This window comes from Leptonychotes weddellii, chromosome 5, assembly GCF_054177405.1.
Source record: "Leptonychotes weddellii isolate Sample4059 chromosome 5, ASM5417740v2, whole genome shotgun sequence".
In the NCBI taxonomy this organism is placed as follows: domain Eukaryota; kingdom Metazoa; phylum Chordata; class Mammalia; order Carnivora; family Phocidae; genus Leptonychotes; species Leptonychotes weddellii.
Window position 1 is genome coordinate 156,869,799 of NC_138373.1, and position 24,475 is coordinate 156,894,273.

Here is a 24,475-nt window from a genome sequence, read left to right on the forward strand (position 1 = left end):
TTTTTTTTTTTTTTAAAGATTTTATTTATTTATTTGAGAGAGAGAGAATGAGAGAGAGCACATGAGAGAGGGGAGGGTCAGAGGGAGAAGCAGACTCCCTGCCGAGCAGGGAGCCCGATGCGGGACTCGATCCAGGGACTCCAGGATCATGACCTGAGCCGAAGGCAGTCGCTTAACCAACTGAGCCACCCAGGCGCCCGGTTTCAGTCCTTTTTATTGCTATGGCATGTTCCAGGGTACGGTGGCACCACACTTTGCGGAATCATCCACCCACAGAAGGACATCTGGGCGGTTCGCGGTTATGAGTTATTATGCATAAAGCTGCTGTGACCATTCATGTCCAGGGCTTCTGTTTTCGTTTGGGATAGCTCTGTTGAGATGCATACAACACCAGCTTGAGTGTACCAAAAAATACATGGTTTTTATTCACTTAAGGGTTGTACAACCATTTACCACAATCTAATTTTAGAACATTTTCCTCACCCCTGAGAGGAACCACATCCCCATCAGCAATCATTCCCTGTTTCCTCCATCCGTGCCCCTTCCAGCCCTGGGCAACTACAGATCCACTTTCTGTCTCTATACTTTGCATATCCTGGGCATTTCACAGAAAAAGGATCCTATAATGTGGTCCTTTATGACTGGCTTTTTCCATGTAGCATAGTATTTTCAAGGGTCATTCATATAATACCATCAGTCATACCTCATTTCTTTTTATTGCCAAAAGCACTATATACATATGTAGGACATTGTGTACAGTACCTTTTATTTATCCAACAATCAGGTGGTGGACATTTGGATAGTTTTCACTTGTGGGCTGTGATGAATGATGCTGTCATGAACACTTTAGATACAAGTTTTTGTGTACATGTAGGTCTTCATTTTCCTCGAAGTGGAATTGCTGGGTCACATGGTAACTCTGTGTTTAACTTTCTTGAGGAACTGCCAAAGTGTTTTCCAAGCAACCACATCATTTTACAGTCTCACTAGTAATATACGAGAATTCTGACTTCTCCGTTCTTCACCAAGACTTGTGATTGTCTTGTTGATTATAGCTGTCCTAGCGGGTGTGGAGTGCTCTCTCACCATTGTTTTGATTTGCATCTCCCTAATGATCAATGACGTCAAGCATCTTTTCATGGGTCTACTGGCCGTTTGTACATCTTCTTTGGAGAAATGTTTATTCAGATCCTTTGCCCATTTTTAAGTTAGGATATTTGCCTTTTTATTGTTGAGTTGCAAGTGTTCTTTGTGTGTTCTGGATGCAAGTGTCTTATCAGATATATGATTTACAAATCTATTTTCCCATTTGGTGAGTTGTCTTCATGTTCTTACTGGTGGTGTTTATAGCACAAAAATTTCAAGTCTTGATATCAAGCTGATTTTTTTTTTCTTTTGCCACTTGTACTTCTGGTTTTTGTGTGACAAAAGTTTTTGTTTCACTGGGATAAGTGCCCAGGGGTGCAATTGCTGAGTCATATGGTAGCTATATGTTTAGTTTAATAAGAAATTGGCCAGGGGCGACTAGGTAGCTCAGTTGTTTTAAGCGTCTGCCTTTGGCTCAGGTCATGATCCCAGGGTCCTGGGATCGAGCCCCACATTGGGCTTCCTGCTCGGCAGGAAGCCTGCTTCTCCCTCACCACCCGCCCCCCACCCTCCGGCTTATGTTCCTGCTCTTGCTATCTCTCTCTGTCAAATAGATAAATAGAAAAATAGATAAATAAATAAATAAATAAATAAATAAATAAATAAATAATCTCTAAAAAAAGAAATTGGCCAGTTGTTTTCCGAAGTGGTTGTACCCTTATATGTTCCCACCAGCAATGTCTGAGTGATCCTGTTTGTCTGCATCCTTACCAGCATTTGGTGTTGGTGCTATTTTTTATTTTAGCCATTCTGATAGGTCTGCATAGATATCTCATTGTGGTTTTCATCTGCATATCCCTAGTGGCTAATGATGCGAAGCATCTTTTCATATGCTTGTTTTGTCATCTGTACATCCTCTTTGGTAAAATGTCTTTTCCTGTCTTTTACCCATTTCCTAGTTGGATTTTTGGCTTTTTATTGTTCAGTTTTGAAAGTTCTTTATATATTCAGGATACTTGTTCTTTGTCAGATATGTGATTTGCAAATATTTTCTTAATGTACTTGTCTTCTAGGCTCTTCATAGAGTCTTTTACAAACCAAACATTTTCCATTTTTATGAGGACCAATTTATCAATTTCTTTAGAGATCATGCTTCTGGTATCAAGCCATAGATCAACTTTTTAGTCAGCCATAGATCCAGAAAATTTTCTGCTGTGTCTTTTTGAAAAGTTTTATGATTTTATATTCTACATTTAAGTCCATGATCCACTTTGAGTTAATTCTTGTGGGAGACTTAGGTTGTGAGACTTAGATTGAAAATCTTTTTCTTTTCTCTTTTTTCATGGATGTCTACTTAAAAGGCTGTCATTCCTCTCTTGAATTTTTTTTTTTTTAATTTTTGTCAGAAATCAATTGGGGGGTATATTTGTGTGGGTCTATTTCAGGGTTTTCTAGTCTGTTCCCTTGGTCTATGTGTCTATCCCTCCACCAGTACCATGCTGTCCTGATTACAGACTTGATTACTTAATATTAAGTAGAGTCATGTCTCACACCTTATACTTCTTTTTCATGATTATCTTAGCCTTACCTAGGGCATGTGCCTTTCCATCTAAATTTAAGAGTAAACCTGTCTATATCTACAAAATATTTTGCTGGGATTTTGATAGAATTATATTAAAGCCTTAATTTGGTGAGCATTAACATCTTTATTGTGTTGAGTCTCCCATTTCATGAATGTGGCATGTTTCTTCTTTATTTAGGTCTTCTTTGATGTTTTTCATCAACATTTTGTAATTTTCAGTATACAGATCCTGTATATGTTTTGTTAAGCTTATACGTAAGTGTTTTATTTTCTTTGGAGTGGCATTGTTTTTAATTTTCACTTCTGCATGTTTATTGTTACTAGACAGAAATATAATTTATTTTTATATGTTGATCTTGCAATCTTGAAGAACTCACTTTAAAGTTCCAAGAGGTTTTTCATAGGTTCCTGGGGGATTTTCTACCTAGACAATTATGTCATCAGCAGATAAGAACTGTTTTATTTCTTCCTTTCATTTCATATGCCTTTTATTTCCTTTTCTTGCCTTATTACAGTGGCTGGAACCTCCAGCACTATGTTGAACAAGTGTAGTGAGAGTGGACATCCTTGCCTTGTTCCTAGTCTTAGGGGAAAAGCATTTAGCTTCCATCATTAAGTAAGCTGTTGGGTTTTTGTAGATATTCTTTATCAAGTTGAAATAGGTCTTCTCTATTCCAAACTTACTGAGAATTTTTTATGATTTTTTAGATTTTATAAAATATGTTTTCTGCATTAGTTAATATGATCATATGATTTTTCTTCTTTAGTCTGCTGATATGGTGGATTACAATGAGTGATTTTCAAATGTTAAACCAGCCTTGCATACCTGGAATAAATCTCACTTGATCATTGTGTATAATTCTTTCTATGTATTTTGGGATTTGGTTTGCTAATATTTTATTGATAATTTTTATGTCCAAGATCACAGACAATATTGGTCTATAGTTTTTTGTCTGTTGCTGTTGTTGTACTGATTTTGCTCATTTTGGTATCAGAGTAATACTTGCTTCATGAAAATGAATTTTCTCCTCTATTTTTTGGAAGAGATTGTAGGAAATTGATGTGGTGTTAATTCTTTTTAAAATGGTTGACAGAGGGGTGCTTAGTGGCTGGGTTAGTAGACTAAGTAGACAGAGGTGGCTGGCTTAGTCAGTAGAGCATGCAACTCTTTTTTTTTTTTTTTAAGATTTTATTTATTTGACAGAGAGAGACACAGCAAGAGAGGGAACACGAGCAGGGGGAGGGGGAGAGGGAGAAGCAGGCCTCCTGCTGAGCAGGGAGCCCGATGCGGGGCTCGATCCCAGGACCCTGAGATCATGATCTGAGCCGAAGGCAGATGCTCAACGACTGAGCCACCCAGGTGCCCTGAGCATGCAACTCTTGACCTTGGGGTTGTAAGTTCGAGCCCCACATTGGGTGTGAAGATTACTTAAAATCCTTTTTTTTTTTTTTTTAAGATTTATTTATTTGAGACAGAGAGATAGAGAGAACGAGTGAGGGGAAGGACAGAGGGAGAGGGAGATAATCCTCAAGCAGACTCCACAATGAGCACAGAGCCCGACTTGGGGCCTAATCCCAGGACCCTGAGATCATGACCTGAGCTGAAACCAAGAGTTGGACACTTAACCAACTGAGCCACCCAAGTGTCCCAAAAATAAAATCTTTTTAAAAAAAAGAATGTTTGACAGGGGCGCCTGGGTGGCTCAGATGGTTGGGCGTCTGCCTTTGGCTCAGGTCATGATCCCAGGGTCCTGGGATCGAGTTCCGCATCAGGCTCCCTGCTGGGTGGGAAGTGTGCTTCTCTCTCTGCCTCTGCCTCTCCCTCTCTCTCTGACTCTCATGAATAAATAAATAAAACATTAAAAATAAAAATAAATGTTTGACAGAATTTTCTAGCAAAACCAGCTGGGCCTGGAAATTTCTTTTTCAGGGTTTTTTTCAAATCACAAATTCAATTTTAAAATGGTTATAGAGCTATCGAGATTGTCTATTTCATTTTGGTTACATTTTGGTAGTTTGTAGTTTTCAAGGAATTGATCCATTTCTTCCAAGTTGTCAGTTTTATGAGCCTAACGTTATTTATAGTAGTTTCTTATTAACCTTTTACTTGTTGCAGGGTCTGTAATGATATCCTGTTTCATTTCTGATATCAGTGATTGTGTCTGGTCTTTTGATTTTTGTCAGTCTTTCTAGGGGTTTATCAATTTTATTGATTTTTTTTTTCAAAGAATCAGCCTTTTGTTTCATTGCTCTTCTCTGTGGTTTCCCTGATTTCAATCTCTTTGACTGCTGCTCTTACCTTTATTATGTTCTTCCTTCTGCTTGCTTTGCATTTATTTTGCTATTATTTTTTCTAGTTTCTTGAGGTACAAACTTAGATTATTGATTTTAGGCCTTTCAGCTTCTCTGTTGTAAGCATTTAATGTTATAAATTGCCCTCACAGCACTGCTTTCACTTCATCTTACATATTTTGATATTTTTCTTTCTCATTCAGTTCTGTGTATTTTTAAGTTTCCTTTGTGACTTTCTCTTAACCCATAGATTACTCAGAAGTGTATTGATTAATTTTTAAATATTTAGAGATTTTCATATTATCTTTGTTATTAACTTCTAATTTGACTCCATGGTGATTAGGAAATACACACCATAAGCTTTCAATTCTTTTGAATTTGTTGAAGTTTGTTTAATAGTCCAGGATATGATCTGTCTTGGTGAGTGTTCGTTCCATGGATGCTTAAAAAAAAATTGTATTCTGCTGTTGTTGGATGGAGTGTTATATTTATGTCAGTTAGAGCCTACTGGTCAGTTGTGTTCTTCAGATCTGTAACCTTGCTGGCTTTCTCTCTAGCAGTCCTATTAGTTGCTAAGAGGGAGGTTGGAGCCCCTGCTCTAATATGGAGGCATCTGTTTCTCCTGCCAGTCCTACAAGTTTTTGCTTCACATATTTTCAGGTTTGCCTGTTTGGTACATACATATTTAGGATTGTCATAACTTCCTAGTGGATGAATCATTTTATCATTTCGTGATCCCTTTAGTACATTTTTTAAAAATCTGTTTAATAGCCTGTTAGTGTTCTGCCTTCCCTATTTATTCAGCATTTGTTAATCTTAACATTGTGTCAGAGTGACAACAATATTGTATGTGAAATTTTGAAAATACTATGCAAGATTCAAAATGACTTCTGAACAATCTTAAGTATTCTCTTTTTTTAATATTTTATTTATTTATTTGACAGAGAGAGACACAGCGAGAGGGGGAACACAAGCAGGGGGAGTGGGAGAGGGAGAAGCAGGCTTCCCGCTGAGCCGGGAGCCCGATGCGGGGCTCGATCCCAGGACCCTGGGATCACGACCTGAGCCGAAGGCAGACGCTTAATGACTGAGCCACCCAGGTGCCCCAATCTTAAGTATTCTTGAGAAATAGGATTTTTAGGTAGAGCGCAGTGTTGAGTCTAAGCAGGGATTTGAGTATGTGTGAGGAGAAGGAGATGTTCCAGAATCTTGAGAGCTATATCAGGACCTCAAGTATATCCAGGAGATATGTCAGAATCATGGGTACATACCCAAGGAGGTATAGCAGAATCTCAGGTATAGACCCAAGGAGGCTTAGCAGGATCTCTGAGGAGGGGGTGGATTGTAAAATTATAGTCTAATAATTAATTTACTTAAAAACTTAAAACAATATTAAAAGAGGATATGAGATATTTCTATGTATCAGAACGGGACATGGATTTTTTAAAATGGAGAAATACTGGCTGTGGCCGTATAACCAACTCATTCTATGGGGGTAAAAATGATTGGCTCCAGTGCCCAAAGTGGAATAACAGAGACTGATTTACCCTCCTGCCCGAGACAACCAAAGATCCAGACAAATCATATGAAGCAGTGTTTTTCAAGACATGGAATCAGGCAATGAATTGTACTGATGTGAGTGGAAAACAGCCAAGGTGGGAGGTGTGATTCAAGAGCTGACAGGCAATGACAAGGGAGGAGGAACATTCCTTAGGTGAGGAGGTGAAGCCGAGAGTCCAGAGAGACTGAAATGTCTAGAGTTCCCAGGGCAAAGTACCAGAGGAGAAAGCTGTACGTCGAGAGAACTCCATAGATCTGCTGAGGTGAGGATCGGTGCGTGCATGTGAGCAGAAATGCTGGAGGCCAGGGAAAGAACCATACAAGAGGATGAGAGGGAACAGTGCCCAGCACTCACACTGGGCCAGGAATAGTGCCTGGTGCTCACATGGGGCCAGGAACAGAGCCTGTTTCACCTGCCAGTCTGGAAAACCTCATACTTCAAAGGGAATTGGATAGGGTACTCAGAAGGATCTTGTCTCGATAGTGGGGAACAATTACACTAGAGTACATACTGCTGTGGGTCTGCCTAACAAGCCTCAAAAATCAGATATAAAAGTATCAGGCTTTGTCCAAGTAACTTAACGGCATCTTAGAATAGAGCTTGAGGATATTTATAGGAATATAAACTGTGCAGCACTGAACTAACTAAAATCAAAATACCTGACATCAGGGCACCTGGGTGGCTCAGTCATTAAGCATCTGCCTTGAGCTCGGGTCATGATCCCAGGGTCCTGGGATCAAACCCCGCATCGGGCTTCCTGCTCAGTGGGAAGCCTGCTTCTCCCTCTCCCACTCCCCCTGCTTTTGTTCCCCCTCTCGCTGTGTCTATCTCTGTCAAATAAATAAAATCTTAAAAAAAAAAAATACCGACATCTAATCAAAGATTACTAGATATCCAAAGAAACTGGAAAGGAGGACCCATAATCAGGGGGAAAATATCAATGAATTGAAATCTATCTAGAACTGAAAAAGATATTAGATTTACCAAGAAGTACATTAAAATGGTTATTATGACTGTATTTTAAGTATTCAAGAAGTTAAGTAGATATAACAAAAGATATAAATTGAAGTTCTACACTGAAAACTACAGTATCTGAGATTAAAAATACACCAAGTAGGATTAGACGCAGAGTAGACATTGCAAAAGAAAAGATTTGTGAACTTGAAGGCATAGCAATAGAAAATAAAATGACACACACAGAGAAAAAAGAATTTAAAAAGATGAAAACAGGGGCGCCTGGGTGGCTCAGTCGTTAAGCGTCTGCCTTCGGCTCAGGTCATGATCCCAGGGTCCTGGGATCGAGCCCCGCATCAGGCTCCCTGCTCCGCGGGAAGCCTGCTTCTCTCTCTCCCATTCCCCCTGCTTGTGTTCCCTCTCTCGCTGTGTCTCTCTCTGTCAAATAAATAAATAAAATCTTTAAAAAAAAAAAAAAGATGAAAACAGCATCAGTGAACAGTAGAACAGCAGCTTAATATATGTATAATTGGAGACCCTGGAAAAAAGTGGGGGACAGAAAAAATATTTGAAAAACAATGGGGTCAATTCATTGGAATGATTTAATAATCCTAAAAGTTTATGCATCTAATAACAGCGCTTTAAAATACATGAAGCAACAACTGGTAGAACTGCAAGGAGAAATAGACAAATATGTAGGTATAGTCAGAGATCATTCATAGAACAAATATAGAGGATATCAGCAAAGATATAGAAGATTTGAGCAATACCAACTGGATCTAATTGACATTTATCTATAGAACATTCCATCCAACAACAGCAGAATAGACAGGATTTTCAAACACACGTAGAACATTTACCAAGATACATCATATTCTGGGCCATAACACAAGTTTCAATAAATTTAAATAAATTCAAGTCATACAAAGTAGATTCTCTGACTGTAATGGAATTAAGTTAGAAATCAATAACATAAACATGATTGGGAAATCAAGAAATATTTGGGAACTGACACACTTCCCAATAATCCATGGGTTGATAAAGAAATCAAAAAAGAAATTAGAAAGTACTTTGGAATGAATGAAAATAAAAGCAACATATGGAAATTTGTGGGATCCTGCTGTAGCAGTACTTAAGTGGAAATTTATAATACTAAACACCTATATTAGAAAAGAAGGAAGGACTCAAACAATGACCTTAAGAAACTAGGAAAAGAAAATTAAATCCAATGTAAGCAGAAAAAAGGGAATAATAAAGATCCAAGTGGAAATCGATGAATAGAAAACCAAAACACAATGGAGAAAATCAATGAAACACAAAACTGGTTCTTTGAGAAGATAAATAAAATTGATAAACCTCTAGCCTGGCTGATCCAGAAAAGGAAGAAAAGTCATGGACCAATATCTGGACCAAGGGAGGCAACATCACCACAGATTCTACAGATATCAAAAGGATAACAAGAGAATATTATAAACAACTTTATGCCAGTACATTTGACAACTCGGATGAAAAGGACAAATTACTTCCAAAACTGAACTCAAGAAGAAATAGATCACCTGACAAGCCCTACATCTATTAAATAAATATAATTTTACTTAAAAACCCTCCCCTGAAGAAACTCTGGGCTCAGATGGCTTCACTGGTAGATTCGACCAAGTATCTAAGGAATAAATAATACAAAATCTACACAAAAATCTTCCAGAAAATCAAAGAGGTGGAAGTACTTTGCAGCTCATTCTAGAAGGCCAGCATTATCTGGTATTTGGTATTATCTGATACCAAAACCAGACAATGGCATTACAAGTAAAGAAAACTAAAGCCTAATATCCCTTATGAACATAGATGCAAAAGTTCCAAACAAAATTTTAGGGCAGTGAATTCAACCATATATAAAAAGAATGTTATATGATAGCCAAGTGGAGTTCAGCCCAGGAATGCAAGGATGGTTTGACAGTTAAAAAAAAAATCATGTAATTCACCATTTTAACAGAATGAAAAAAAACCTCTATAATTATTTAATAGATGCGGAAAACATATTTGATAAAATTCCACAATTGTTACTAATAAAACAACTGATTTTTTTTACAAAGGTACAAAGGCAATACTGTCAAGAAATCTTATGTTGAGACTATTTTTTCAACAAATTGTGCCAGCATAATTGGCTATCTATATGCCCCAAATGAACTTTGATCCATACCATTTTTATATATGAACCCAAAGTAGATTATAGTTCTAAATGTAAAATCTAAAACTCTAAAATTTCTAAAATAAGCACAGGAGAAAATCTTCATAACCTTGGGTTAGGCAAAGATTTTGTAAATATGACACGAATAACACAATCTGTAAAAGAAAAATTGATAAATTGGACTTTATTGGAATGAACCTTTTGCTCTTCAGAGGACAGTTTTAGGAGAATGAAAACACAAATTATAGACTGAGAAAAAAAATCTTTGTAAAGCATAAACCTGATAAGGGACTTATACCCAGAATACAGGAAAAAAACAAAACACAAAAACAAAAAAAAACTCTGAAAATTCACCTACAAGAAAATAAACAACCCAGTTTTTTAAATGGAGAAGAGATTGGAACAGACACTTCACCAAAGAAGGTGTATGGGTAGCAGTGTGAAAATGCTCCACCTCATTTGTTCATGACTTTCATGGTGAAATACCACGATCTACCCATTAGAACAGCTCGGATAGAAAGACCGTCAACTGTTGGCCATGGTGTGGAGGGACTGAAGCTCTCAAACACTGCTGGTGGGAATGTAAAATGACACACATGCTTTGGCAAACACGTTGGCAGTTTCTTAAGAAATGAAACAAACACCTGCTGTATGATGCAATAATTCCATGACCAGATACTTAGCCAATGGAAAGAAAGCATATGTCCACTCAGAGACTGTGCGTGAGTGTTTATAGCTGCTTTATTTATAATAGCCCAAACTTGGAAATGATTCAAACATCCATCACTGGTAAATGGATGATCAAACTGTGGCTAGCTGTATAATTGGAATATTATTTTGCAATAAAGAAAAATGAGCAATTGATATGCATGACGACGTGGATGAATCTCAAAATAATTATGCTGAGTGAAAGAAGCCAGGCAAAATGGGCATATACTGTATGATTCTATTTATATAAAACTCAAGAAGATGCAGTGACAGAAAGCAGGTCAGTGGGGACGGGAGTATGGAGGACGAGAGGGAGGCATGACAGAAGGGCACAAGGAAACGTTTGGGAGTAATGGATACGTTCATTATCTGGATGATGGTGGTTTCACAGGTGTAATGCATATGTCAAAACTTAGCAAATTGAATACTTTAAATATGTACAGGTTGTTGTATGCCCCTTACATGACATTCATAAAGCTGATTTTAGAAACAGAACAGCACTGGCCCTGAAGCGTCAGTTCTGAGGTCTTCCTCTGAGCCTCAAGTGGCCCCACATGAAGATACTTGCAGACGAGACTCCATCTGCTGGCGGACGGGATAGTTCTCCACTAGTTTTGCAACAATTAGCAGCCTAAGGACTGGGGATTCCAGTAAGCCCCACATTTCATTTTGCCTTTAGTTGAAACCTCCACTCTTCATTTTATGTTTTAAAGATTATTTGAGAGAGAGAGAGAGCAGGGGGAGGGGCAGAGAGAGAGGGAGAGAGAGAATCCCAAGCAGACTCCATGCTGAGCGCAAAGCCCTTCATGGGGCTCAGTCCCAGGACTCTGAGATCATGACCTGAGCCAAAATCAAGAGTCGGACAGACACTTCAACCAACTGAGCCACTCAGGGGCTCCTCCAGTCTTTATTTTAAAAACAAATTAGAGCAATGCTGGCTTGTTTTTTTTCACCTCTAAACTTTACAAGGACTCTAGCAAAGGATCACGTTGACACAGTGGAGCACGTGCTCAGCATATAGGTGAACTGGGAAGGGGAGCCCTTGCAGGTAATCAGGAACCAGATTATCACATCTCGAAATCACTGGTAGTGGGAATCAAAGCCACGAACATTAGCTCTGGGACACGTAACGCAGGGGACAGTTGCGTGGTGCTTCGGAGCAGAAACCAAGGCTGCCTGTCCGGGTTCGAACCGCAGCTTCACTGGTTGTGTGACCCTGGGCATGTTATTGTCACCGCTCTGTCCTGCAGTTTTCTTGTCAGTAGAGTAAGCATATTAGGAGTGCCCACCTTATGGGGTTGTTAAAAGACAGAAGTGCGTTCATACGGTCTCGGCATGCGATAAGGGTCCCAGAAGTGCTCCCACCATCGTCAACGTCGTCAGAATCTACTGGATAGTGGTGTTGTGTCCGGATAATGGCCAACGATGACCAGGTTCTAAAGCTGGCCCAGAGGGGTCTGTAAAACTATGCTGACCTGAAGCGTACAAGCAACATTTGCTGCTCGACAAGTTAGATGGCTGGAAAAGGTGCCGTTCCAGAGTTGAACTCCAGACCTGTACAAAAAACCACGTCCACCAAGAAATCCCCCCAGAACGAGGCAAGTACCAAGCATTACGGAGGGAGAGAGTCCAGAGTCCCAGAGACACAGCCACCACATGAAAAGAATGCATAGGATCTTTTCTACCCGCCCACCTGATGGATGGCTTATCTGAAGATTTAGTAATGAGTTGGAAGCAATTTTCCTTCTGCATTCTAGAAGGCTTGACCTGTTCTTTCGTCTCTAGTGCTCTTTTGAGAAACCCAAAAGCATCTGGTATTTGATCTTTTGCACGAGACATGTCTTCCCTCTTTGGAAAGCCTGTGGGATCTTGTAGGAGCTTCTCTTTGTCCCCAGTGTGTGCTGGAGCCCCCTGCAATGAGCTTGGGGTGGGTCTGTGTTCACCCACGCTGTGGCGGACCTAGTGGACTCCCCCACTGCCTTCATTTCTGAGAAACGTTCTTGAGTTCATCTGCCGCTACTTTCCTATGCTCACCTCCCTCACCCGGGGCCTCCTGCTGTTCACCTGGCCTGCTGGCCGCCCCCTGGCTTTCTCCGTAATCTCAGAAGCCTCCATCTGAGCACTCTTGATTAAGTTTGTGATGGTGGTTCTTTTTTTTTTTTTTTTTTAAAGATTTTTTTGTTTATTTGACAGCGAGATAGAGAGAGAGCACAAGTAGGCAGAGAGGCAGGCAGAGGGAGAGGGAGAAGCAGGCTCCCCGCTGAGCGGGGAACCCGACTATGCGGGGCTCGATCCCAGGACCCCGGGATCATGACCCGAGCCGAAGGCAGACGCTTAACGACTGAGCCACCCAGGCACCCCTGTGATGGTGGTTCTTTAATCCCCAAGAGAGCTTTCAGTTCTCTGACTGTTCCTTTTTATGGCATATTCTTCTCTTCCCATGAAGGCAGTGTCTTATCCTTCCAGGGATATTAATACCAGTGCCCCTGGTTTTGTCCTTTTCTTCCTCCTGTATTCTGTTTCTCCAAGTCTATCTTTCCGGATTTGTTGGTTGGTTGGCTCTCTTTCTTTCATGTCAGAGGCCTTCCTCAGAAAAAGTCTGGTATTTTGGGCTTGTCTACCTCCATGTGAAAGTGAGGAGCTTAAAAGCTGGCTGGGGTCATGGGCAGAGGGTGGGGAGGGTCACAGCCGGCTTGCTGCAGAGGTCAGCCTGGGAGGGGACAGCCCCCGCTGTGCCCATGGTTGGTGTCTGCAGGCGTTCCCCCTTAAGGGAAGACTTTCCCAGGTGAGATGTTTCAGGCCCCTGCCATGAGGGCAGGTGGAGGGTGGGAGGCCCCCAGCAGAATGGGGGTGAGGCTGTGGGTCCGGCTGCCCCTTCTACCCCTCTCCAGTTACGAGGAACTCCTCAAGTGTAAGAGCAATGTCCTTGTCAGCTGTGTCTTAAATGCCCATTACAGGCCACGCACAGACCAATAAAGCAGAGAGACACAACATCTTGGTGACAGAAGAAATACAATTCTAGTATCATATGTCTATTATGTAAATAGAACCAGTGCAGAGAGGAAGTGTTTCCTTTCCCTCTATCCTTATGGAGAAGGATGAAACCAGCGAAAACATTATATGAACTACCCCATACTGGGGCTTTTCTCTTTGGTCTACTTTGCCATAGAGCGGAACACAGAATGAGAATGAGCAGACACCCGTCGTTTAGTTTAGTCAGAAAAGCTGAAGGCAGGGCGCCTGGGTGGCTCAGTTGATTAGGCGACTGCCTTCGGCTCGGGTCATGATCCTGGAGTCCCTGGATCAAGCCCCGCATCGGGCTCCCTGCTCGGCCGGGAGTCTGCTTCTCCCTCTCCCACTCCCCGCTCTCATGCTCTCTCTCTCTCAAATAAATAAATAAAATCTTAAAAAAAAAAAAAAAAAGAAAAGCTGAAAGCAGGAAACTCTGAAGACACATTTACTGTCTTTGTTACGTAGCGTTATTTACGAAGTTGTCATAAAAGCAGTTCTCACCCGGCAGAAAGTTGACCCATATTGGAAAAGTCGTTCTTCTGAGTGTAGAAGGAGCTGATGATGAATTCCCAGATGGTTCCGTGGGCGAATGGGTGCTGGGTGCTCAGAGCTTTGCTGCAGAGGCTATGCCCTCATCAGAAACTCCTGGCATTGACCATTTCCTGTAACTCTATAAATAGAGTGAGAAGTGTTTTTCCTTGGAGTTCCCTTAGTTCAGAACTCTACTGTTGACCCCGTTCTCCTCTTCCCATGCTGCTTTTTGCCAGACTTGGGAGAAGTGGAAATGCATCCAGAACTTGTCTGCTCTGGCAAAACACAACACCATGGCCTTAATCTGAAAACTGAAGGAGGAAGTCCAAGGAAAAAAGTTTAAAAATGGGCACATCTTTTTTTTATCAACTTCCTGAAATCATAAAACCAAAGTTAACCGCCAGGACATAGCACTACCCCAGAAGTAACTGTCTTTCTACTCGGTTACTCTTGATCTTGAGCGAACTGGACTTCCATTGGGTTGTCGCCTAGGAGTTAAAGATAAAAGGGCTTTTTTCCTTAAAGCTACTCTTGCACATCTGGCTGAGAATCTAGAGGCTACAGGGTTGGCAGGACAGAAATACATCCGTAGGCTGGACGCTGCTGGTCCCCCTGTGTGATCTGCTCCAGTCCGCGTCATTGGTTTAAGGGATGGACGTGAATCCTCGTGTGTCTCAGCCCTCTGTTCTGGGGTGCTGGTAGGGTTTTCCCCCTTCCTTTTGTGTTCAGCTCGGTGCATTCAAGGGTGTGTTTTGTGCATACACTTGAACGAGGCCTGGTCTTGCCCCTGGGGACGGTATTGCTTGGGGAAGGGCCACGTGCCCGTCATTCTGCAAACACTCAGAACAACCTGCTGTGCAGACAGAATTGACCCTGACCACGGGTACTGAAACCGCGACTCTAAGAAATGTGGTCACGAAACCCAGGTCACACGCAGCACCGCCCTGGCCCCTGAGGGTGGGACTTGCATCCTCCCTGGCCGCTGCCAAGAACCGTAAAGGAGAACGCTGCTGGCTGCCTGGTGACTTCCCAGAGGCAGCGGGGAGGCTAGAGGGGTCGAGCCTGTGTCCCTCAGAAACCCTGCGGCTGCTTTACCGTGGCCCTCGCTGTCTTTCCACCGGTCACAGCTCCCTCTGCTTGGGAAACCTGCCTCTTCCTGCGGTCCTGGATTCCATGGATGTGACCTCATCCTCCCAGTTGCCTGAGCCAGAGCATAGGTTTATCGTTGACTCTGTCCCGCATCCAGCTGCGGGGAGCCACCAGTGTTAGCCCTGCGTGTTCTGTCGGTCCTCCCTCCCAACACCCCTCCTGGGGACGGTCGGTCTCGTAAGGACTCTGGCTGCTTCTCGTCCTGTCCCCCTTACAAGCAGGTCCCACCCTGTGGCCAGGACGTAGTAATGCAGGTGTTGCCATGCCCCATGGCTGCTCAGTACCCCGCCCTGACTCCCGGGGCTCAGAGGCCGAGGACCACACCCCTGCCCGCGATGAGCTGTGATGCACCACCACCACCCACCTCTCCTGCTTCTGCCGATCATCCCTCCCCACTTCCCCCTGTGCTGCATCGGCAACAGTCACAAAATCTCTGTGCCCCCCCGCGTCAGGGCTAGGATGTATTCCCCCGCCACTGGGATCTGAGCTTGCCTTGTGACTTGCCCTGAGCCACAGCACGTGGCAGAAGTAACACTGTAGAGCTTACACGTGTGGTCATGCAGTCCCCGCACTCACCGTGGGATACTGCGCATCTGAAGACTCTGAAGACGGGGCCCAAACTGCTGACCCGCAGACTTGGGAAGCATGTGTACTGGTTGTGTTTCAAGCCACTATGTTGCAGGTTGTTTGTTACGCAGCAGCATGCAACTGACAAGTCTCAGAGCGGACGGTGCGGCCCTTCTCAGCTGTTTACTGATGATGCTTTAGGTCACCGTGCCCATGGCTGCTCCCTTAGCCTCGTGCCTGTCACTGTTTTCTACATTGCTTTCTCGTCATCTTTTGGGATTCAACTTGGGCATCCCCTCCTTCAAGGAGCCTTTCTGGACCCTCCTCGCCCTGCCCCCCCAGGATTCCCCACATTTCAGCCTCTGCAGTCGTGTTTGTTCGTGTCTCCTCTCCTATGAGCTGGACGAGTTCTTTACCTCTCTGAACTGCTGGGTTTCTCCTCTGGAAATGGGGCGGATACCACCTGCCCTGCCCGGGAACTGGGGAACTTAGCACAACACATCTGGCTGTTACTGGGGCGAGGCTCAGCCAGTGCTTCCGGCTCCCTCTCTGCCCTGGGGCTGTGAGTCCCTCCTGGGCTGAGATTGCCTCTTCCAGTGTCTTGTCCAGGGTTAAGCCAGTCACCAGCTCAGGTGGACCCTCACGTATTTCCGGAAGTTCATAAAATGTGGTCTCCCCACCCAAAGGTGACCAGCATGGATTGAGCCCAAAAAATGAAGGCTTAGCCTTACAGAGTCGGCTGTTGGGTGTCTGATGTCATTCTGCTGTCACCAGGCAGGGCCTCCCTTGTTCCTAAATGTCATCATTTGGTGTTGTCCCAGGGGAGGCCCTGGGTCCTCTCGCTTCTCTGTCCCCTGCCGGGTACATGCTTTAGTGCTGGGCTTCCGTCTGCATCGGAGCAGAGCTTTTGTGTGGCAAACACGAATCTCATCTCCAGTGACTACCGATTCTTGCGACAAGCTTCTCAGCTCAGATTTCACTTTGTGACAGGCACACGATGTGTGCGAAGTTACAGCTTTCCCTGTAATTATTTTAATTTCACCACCAACAAAAATAAGATGAGATTTAAAAACAAGAGCCCCGGTTTCAGGAAAATGGGAAGTTTGCCAGGTTTCAAGTGAAGATAGATACTATCATCCAGGGTGAACTTTGTGTGAAACTGGCAGTTTTCTTGAAAGTATTTGGGAACATTCTTCTTGCACCTTTTTCTTTGTTTAAAGATTTATTTATTTATTTTAGGGAGAGAGAGAGAGAGAGCATGAATGGGAGGGGCAGAGGGAGAGGGAATCTCAGGCCGACTCTATGCTGAGCAGGGAGCCTGACGCGGGGCTCGATCCCATGACCCCGAGATGATGGCCTGAGCCAACACCAAGAGTCAGACGCTCAGGCCTGTCCACCCAGGCGCCCCTCTCCTTGCACCTTTAAAGATGAAGGTGCAGAGACTCATAGCCATTTTCACACACCAAATTCTTTTGATTACAAAATGCTGATGCCTTAGGCGTCGTTGGGGAAGATCTTAGATGTCCCCAGATAAATCTGTGTGGTGTGCAAACTACTCCTAATTACCCCGCCTTTGGCTTAATTCATTAAAACACCCACTGCCACACTCTGGTGCTCTGCTTCAGATTCTATCGGAGGCATTTTCTGCACTGACTTTGGAAGCACGTTAAACATTAGGCAGGCGGCAGTGGTTAATCAATTTCTATGAACTTCTGGCGCCGGGTGAAGGTACAGAGGGCTTTGTGGTGCTTCTCTGTTTATTTTGAAATGTTATTTTAAATGCTAGCCCAACAAATTCAGTTGAAGGCTCTAAATATTAAAGATCTAAAAGGTATACAGAGAAGGGGCGCCTGGGTGGCTCAGTCGTTAAGCGTCTGCCTTCAGCTCAGGTCATGATCCCAGGGTCCTGGGATCGAGCCCCACATCCGGCTCCCTGCTCCCCGGGGAGTCTGCTTCTCCCTCTCCCTCTGCTGTGCTCTCACTCTCTCGGTCAAATAAATAAAATCTTTAAAAAAAAAAAAAAAGGTATACAGAGAAGTATAAAGAATCTGACAAGGTAATGAATTACAGTTGGTGGAAAATGGAAAAATTCCTTGCCTGATAGCTCTTCTCTGCCATGGAAATGGTACTGCTCTGACAAAAATCCCATCCTTTACCTTTGGACCACTCAGTGAAGTCTTATCAGACTTAATTTCGCAACAGAAAATGTAAATAGGTTTCTATAAGGTGGCATTAGCAAGCACATTAAGTATAATTCGAGGGGGTTTACAGTATAATAAGTTCGGGTTGCTTACAGAAAGAGAAGTCGTAGCAAAGTAGAAGTCCCAGGCTTGGCACTATGTATTCGGACCCTTTTGTGTCAGCTACGAGCACTGGGTGGGGGAAATTCAAGCCCAGCTCCATCTGTTCTTTCTCTTGAGTATCTGATCCCATAGTGTATAAAACTGTTTTGACAGTTGGGACAATATCGAGCTGTTATTATTTTTTTTTTTTTAGATTTTATTTATTTGAGAGAGAGAGAATGAGAGACAGAGAGCACGAGAGGGAAGAGGGTCAGAGGGAGAAGCAGACCCCCGCTGAGCAGGGAGCCCGATGCGGGACTCGATCCCGGGACTCCAGGATCATGACCTGAGCCGAAGGCAGTGGCTTAACCGACTGAGCCACCCAGGCGCCCTCGAGCTGTTATTTAATATTTTATTTCAGAAAATATTTACGAAGGGCCTGGCAGGTCCAAGAAATTCCGTTAGTAATGTAGGGATGCAGAGACGGGTCAGACCCTGTCACAGCCCCAGGAGCCAACAAGGACGTGATTCCTCCTTGGCCTTTGATTCCAAGCATTTGATGAAGTGAAAGTCAAAGCACCTACTTTATGTTAGCACAGAACTTCTCCCATGTTCTCTGTCTGTCGCTTCTAAGGTGGAGAGTTAGCTGATCATCCATTCATGCCCTAACCCCAAGGCCTCTCCCTTGGGGGTAAAGGGGTTGACGGCTGGCAGCCCCGCTCCCTCCATCCCTGTTTGACACAAGTTCTTTCCTGCCGACTTGGAACTTTGTTGTTCACTATGAGGCTTAGACTTACGTTTCCCTCTTACATGCTTTGTATTTAAGTCCCGATGGTAATTATACATCACTGTGCAAATTTCTGATCACTTTCCCAACGCAGAACCACACTGACTTCTGATCTAGATATCCTTACGTTCTGTTGTCTTTGGACACGCTGGGTTTGTCTGTGCCATCTGAGCGATGGGGAGACAGAGCCCGGGGAGTCTTCACAGACTTTCACCGAGTTACTGCTGGGGTCACCTGCAGGGGCACATGCTGCGCCCATCTTAGCTAGGCGCCGGAAACAGAAACTGGACACCTCCTGCACCATAAGGATTGTGCGAGAACTATGGATACAGAGATTAGCAAAATACATTCTCTGCCCTCAAGGCAGATGTGAAACGTTCTCATGCTGCATATAATCGGGGCTCTGTCAGAATCCAGCCCAGGTGCTGCAGGACCCCAGAGGAGGGTGTGTTGGGCCCTGCTTGGCTTCACAGAGTAAGAGCTCATCATGCCATTAGCAATTCATTTTAGCCTAATCTTTTCAAAAGTCATGCCATCTAAGAGTTGGTGATTTGGAAAATACTATATGGTGAAGGTTGTGGGTTAGTGTTGAAATCCTTCCAGCGCTTCACCTGCCCTCAGTGACACAAAATGGTAATAGTGTCTACGTCTCCTTCTTTCTGCCTCTCTTTCCCTTCCTTCCTTCTTTCTTGTCATTTCTTTCTTTTCTTTTCTTTTTTTAATGTTCTATAGTTTTTGCATACTCTGCTCAAAGGAATATTCTGATTGGTAAATGCTCTACTGAGACCTAAAAGGAGAATTTCAGCAGTTTACATTCAGCAGTATTACATTTCTGAAATAACAAGATGCAGCTCTAACATTTAAGTTGGGCGGGAAAGAAAAGATGTGTTGAGAGAGCGCCCCGGTAGGCCTCGGGTTCGGGAAGGAACGTCAGGATTACACGGAACATGCATCTTGGTGGGAGCCGGGCGGGGAGCTCCACTGTCCTTTCCCCAGACTCTCGGCCCCCGTGGAAGCCTCTCTGCATGAGGAAACCGAAGACCCACTGGAGTTCTGCTGGCCTTCTCGGCTTTTCCTCCAGCTGTTTGTCTCACCTCCTTGGCCAGCCTGGGAGCGGCTGAGAAAAGAGATCATCTGATGTGCCTGTCTGTCCCTCCAGAGCACTTGGGGCGGAGGACACCATAACTGGTGTCTGGTTTGCTCTCCTCGAGGAACTGGGCAGTGGCCGTGCCATGTGGACTTTAGAGCCAGACTTCCTGTGATATTTCTGCTGCTTGAGCAGAAGCCACAGCGATAGGGGGAGGGCCGGGAGCCAGGGCACGCCAGGAGCCACAGGGCAGGTGGGCTGGGGTGTGTGCCCAGCCGCCTCGGCTCTCTACCTGGGGACGCCCTCAAAGGGAGCCCTGCCTTATCTGCTCCAGCCGGAAACAAGAAAGGGCCGGTGTGTTCAGTGATCTGTGCAAACACCAGTCCTCTGGCCGGAGTTCAGGACAGTGTTGCCTCACTTTGCGGAGGGATTTTATCTTGTTAGCTCTTCATTAACAGCAAGACTGACGTTCCTCTAAGTAAGTCTCAGGTATGCTTTAAAAGCAACTGAAAAGTAAAACGCTAAGAGTGTTCTAACTCCCTGAATGTAATGACAAGGAAACAAACATCATTTTATAGTCAAAGATCAGTTCTTCCAGCTTTGACGCTCCTGGTTGGAAGATAGAATATTTGCAGGGGGAAAAAGGCCGCTATCTACACGCGTGTTCCCTTGCAGAACTGGGGGTCTGATGAGGAGGTGGTCACAGCCCCACTGACCGCACGGCTTCTGCCCGGCTAGCTGATACTTACTGGGCTCAACTTTATGGTTAATATTGGACTGCAGGGACTGCAGTGACTGCAGTTTTTAATCTTTTGTTCATGGTGAAAAATATTTTAAGTAATACTTACCCCACTGTCTTGCTTGCCTTTTGAAGAAACCTGCCTTCAGATATAATGCAGAATAAAATATGATATAAAAAAATGCACAGATTCACAGCCTGATTATAGAAATATAGATTACGTAGAAAGTCTTTTAAATCTTATGAAAGGCTGATGGTTCTTTTATTTTTCCTGTGTGTTATTGTCAACCATGAGAACTTATTGTCCGAATTCTAAGCATGAGATGTGACTTTCACAAAAATGTGTGAATTGTACCCATTTTTCATTCCTAAAGGAAGTCAAAACATCCCTTCATCTTTGCACTTAACGATGTTTACTTGAAGCAGGGCTGCACTGTGAAAATGTTTCAGAAGAGCATGTTCCGTGGATTTGCCTTGGAATAGTGTTGTCACTCGGCTGGGTAAGCCTGGCATCCTGTGGTCACCATGTGATGGCAGCCCCTCTCGGTCAGCCCTGGCTGTTGATGGCATGCACTTCCTCGGGGCCTCTTGGTGCCGCTAGCCGTGAGCTTCACTGGGACCACTTCAGATGGGAAAGCAGTTCCCGAAAGCTAAATGTCACTGAGCGATGCATGACTGCCAGGCCCAGGGATGGACGTGAGGCAGGACCTCAGGAGGACAGAGATGGGAGGGCAGTTCGGGCAACTGGACCTGCCACGCAGGTATCAGTATCTTCGGTTTCCTCATGCAGAGAGGCTTCCACGGGGGCCGAGAGTCTGGGGAAAGGACAGTGGAGCTCCCCGCCCGGCTCCCACCAGGATGCATGTTCCGTGTAATCCTGACGTTCCTTCCCGAACCCGAGGCCTACCGGGGCGCTCTCTCAACACATCTTTTCTTTCCCGCCCAACTTAAATGTTAGAGCTGCATCTTGTTATTTCAGAAATGTATTACTGCTGAATGTAAACTGCTGAAATTCTCCTTTTAGGTCTCAGTAGAGCATTTACCAATCAGAATATTCCTTTGAGCAGAGTATGCAAAAACTATAGAACATTAAAAAAAGAAAAGAAAGAAATGACAAGAAAGAAGGAAGGAAGGGAAAGAGAGGCAGAAAGAAGGAGACGTAGACACTATTACCATGTGCGCCCCTGGTGTCTCTTTTTATGTGTCCCAAGTTCCTCTTCTTATAAGGCCACCAATCAGATCGGATCAGGGCCCACTTTAAAGACCTCATCTTAACATAAGTGCCTTTTCAAGACCCTCTCTACAAATACAGCCACATTCTGAGGTCCGGAGGGTCAGGATTCCAACATAGGAATGTTGGCAGGATACAGTTCAGCTCTAAACAGTACCCACCCGGGGAGTATTCTGTTGTTTGCTGGCTGCAACAGTCTAGCTTTGTCAAGGACTCACCTAGTTAGGTTTTTAAAACTCTATGATGTATCTGCAAGTGCGCAATCATTTTTTAAGGAAAACCTGCATGAGTTACCCCTGGGGTACAAGGAGAGCCTAGAATATCACACCAGGGCATATGCTGATGGCTTGTCCCTCCTGCTCTCTCTGTGCCCCTCCGCTGAGCCACACTGGCCTGCTTTTTCCTAGAAGGCTTTCATTGTGGGGCTTTTGTGCTCGCTGTCCATTTGCTGGAACATTCTCCCCAAAGACCTCTACACAGCTCACCCTCTTCAGGTCCTGCTGTCCCCGGATCAGCCGGGCAGTGTCCCCCTGTAAGGCAGTGTCCGTTCTCCATCTGCTCCCACCATGCTGTTGGATCACCATGCAGTCCACACGTGTGTTTGTTTACTTGCTAACTATCTATGTCCTCACCGAAACAGGTGTTCTAAGCAAGCGGGGACTTTGTGTCCCACTGCCATTTCTCTCCAGCTCAGATCTGGTGGGTTGAGCTGAGCACACCCTGTGCACTCAGTAGCAGGTGAATGATTCTCACAGGATCGGCTTTGTCTCCTTAAACAGGTTGTGTTGAAAGATTTTCATTTTCTGAGCATGCTTATCAAGAGGCATGCTGAGAAAAGGTGGTCAACACTGTTCCTCCTTAGATTATGAATTTAGTGGGTCGTCATCGGTAAAGGATGTTTTCATTGAAGGAAAAGTATTCTTCTGTGTTTATCTCACTAGTTACTGCTCTCTCCTCCCAGGTTGGGCCTCGGCTACATTTCCAGAACCATCTAGTCAAGATGGTAGACACAGAAAGCCCGATTTGCCCCCTCTCCCCACTCGAGGCTGATGATCTGGAAAGCCCATTATCTGAAGAATTTCTACAAGAAATGGGAAACATCCAAGAGATTTCTCAATCCATTGGTGAGGACAGTTCTGGAAGCTTTAGTTTTACAGAATACCAGTATTTAGGAAGTGGCCCAGGATCTGATGGATCTGTTATTACAGGTAAGTGTGCTGTATCCCAAAAAGCTGTATTTAGAAAAGTTTTTGGTGTTTTTTTTTTTTCCTCTAGAGAAAACTGTTCTCCTTAGCTGACAAAGAAGTCACATCTTTGTGCAATGAACTCTTTAGACATGATAAAGCATAACACCCAGTCCACTGGGCCTGGAGGGCTTTCAGGAGACATTATGAGACACACAGTATGCCCACTTTTTTATTTATTTATTTATTTATTTTTAAGATTTTTTTTTTTTTTTTTTTATTCATGAGAGACAGAGCAAGAGAGAAAGGCAGAGGGAGAAACAGGCTCCCAAGGAGCAGGGAGCCCGATGCGCGACTCGATCCCAGGACCCTGAGATCATGACCTGAGCCGAAGGCAGACGCTTAACCATCTGAGCCACCCAGGCGCCCAGTATGCCCACTTTTAAAAGCTATACACAAATCAGATAATGCTTGAAATTCAGTTAAGGCAGTCAGCTACATTTCTAAAAAAAAATTCTGAGTTTCAATTTCTTTAAAGCAGAGGCTCCTATTATATTAAAAAGGACAATTTTTTAAAAATCTGGAAATGTATATGAACCACCTCCCTATTTTCTACACTGCATTAAGAACTGCAGGAAAGGGGCGCCTGGGTGGCTCAGACGGTTAAGCATCCGACTCTTGGTTTCGGCTCAGGTCATGATCTCAGGGTCCTGAGAGTGAGTCCCATGTTGGGCTTCGTGCTCAGCGCAGAGTCTGCTAGAGATTCTCTCTCTCCCTCTGCTCCTCCCTCTGCTCATGCACGCTCTCTCTAAAATAAATAAATAAAATCTTTAAAAAAAAAAAGAAAGAACTGCAACAAGTATCAGCAGGGCAGATACAAAGAAATAAAACTTTATTTAGATGTGAAGCGCATGTCAGCCCGTGGACTTGGGTCCAGTGTGGCTTTTGATGAAGCATATGGACCACAAGGCTAGTTTATATGACATTTCCAAGTCTTATGTGTCAGAGCTTTCAGATGGCTTAGGAATATATTTTAGATTATAGTTCTTGGCGATGACCTAAAAGACAACCTTGAAACAAACTGGAAGAACGTAATTTTGGATCCCTCCTGTTTGAGGGTGAGGACTTGGGAGAAAGAAAATCCAGGCAGAGTGGCCGCTGTGGACTCTACCTTCCTGGACAAAGTGGGTGTCTGAACACTCTTCCTGTCCATGGCTAGAACAGAACTTTCCAGAGGTTTTACAACTGCACGCCCACCCTACTCACGCAAGTTCCTTATTTGAGAACGACCTCGAGAGTGTGTGTGACCTGAAGGAAAAGTGATCCTTGAATCTTTCATTATAAAATGAACAATATGTTTTCCAAAGAAGGGGGGGGGGGACTGCCTTCTTTAAAAAAAAAAAAGAAACAAATGGACAGAGATAAATCTTCTCAAATCCAGAAGAAAAAAAATCTCTGATAGTCAGTATAACCACAAATAGTATACGAAAACAATTGGCCAGCATGTGGTGTGTCTGCAATGTGGTGAATCAAAGACC

The 24,475-nt window shown here is 43.8% G+C and overlaps 1 protein-coding gene across 5 annotated transcripts in view; it reads left to right on the top strand.

The window, feature by feature from the left end:
• Positions 1-24,475, top strand: part of PPARA (peroxisome proliferator activated receptor alpha) — a 66,451-nt gene that overhangs the window by 23,112 nt on the left and 18,864 nt on the right. For all 5 annotated transcript variants that reach the window (XM_081822655.1, XM_081822652.1, XM_081822654.1 and 2 more), the window contains one exon: positions 22,715-22,961. In XM_081822655.1, the coding sequence (XP_081678781.1) occupies positions 22,754-22,961 (208 nt within the window). In that variant the 5' untranslated portion in view covers positions 22,715-22,753. The remainder of the gene's footprint in view (positions 1-22,714; positions 22,962-24,475) is intronic.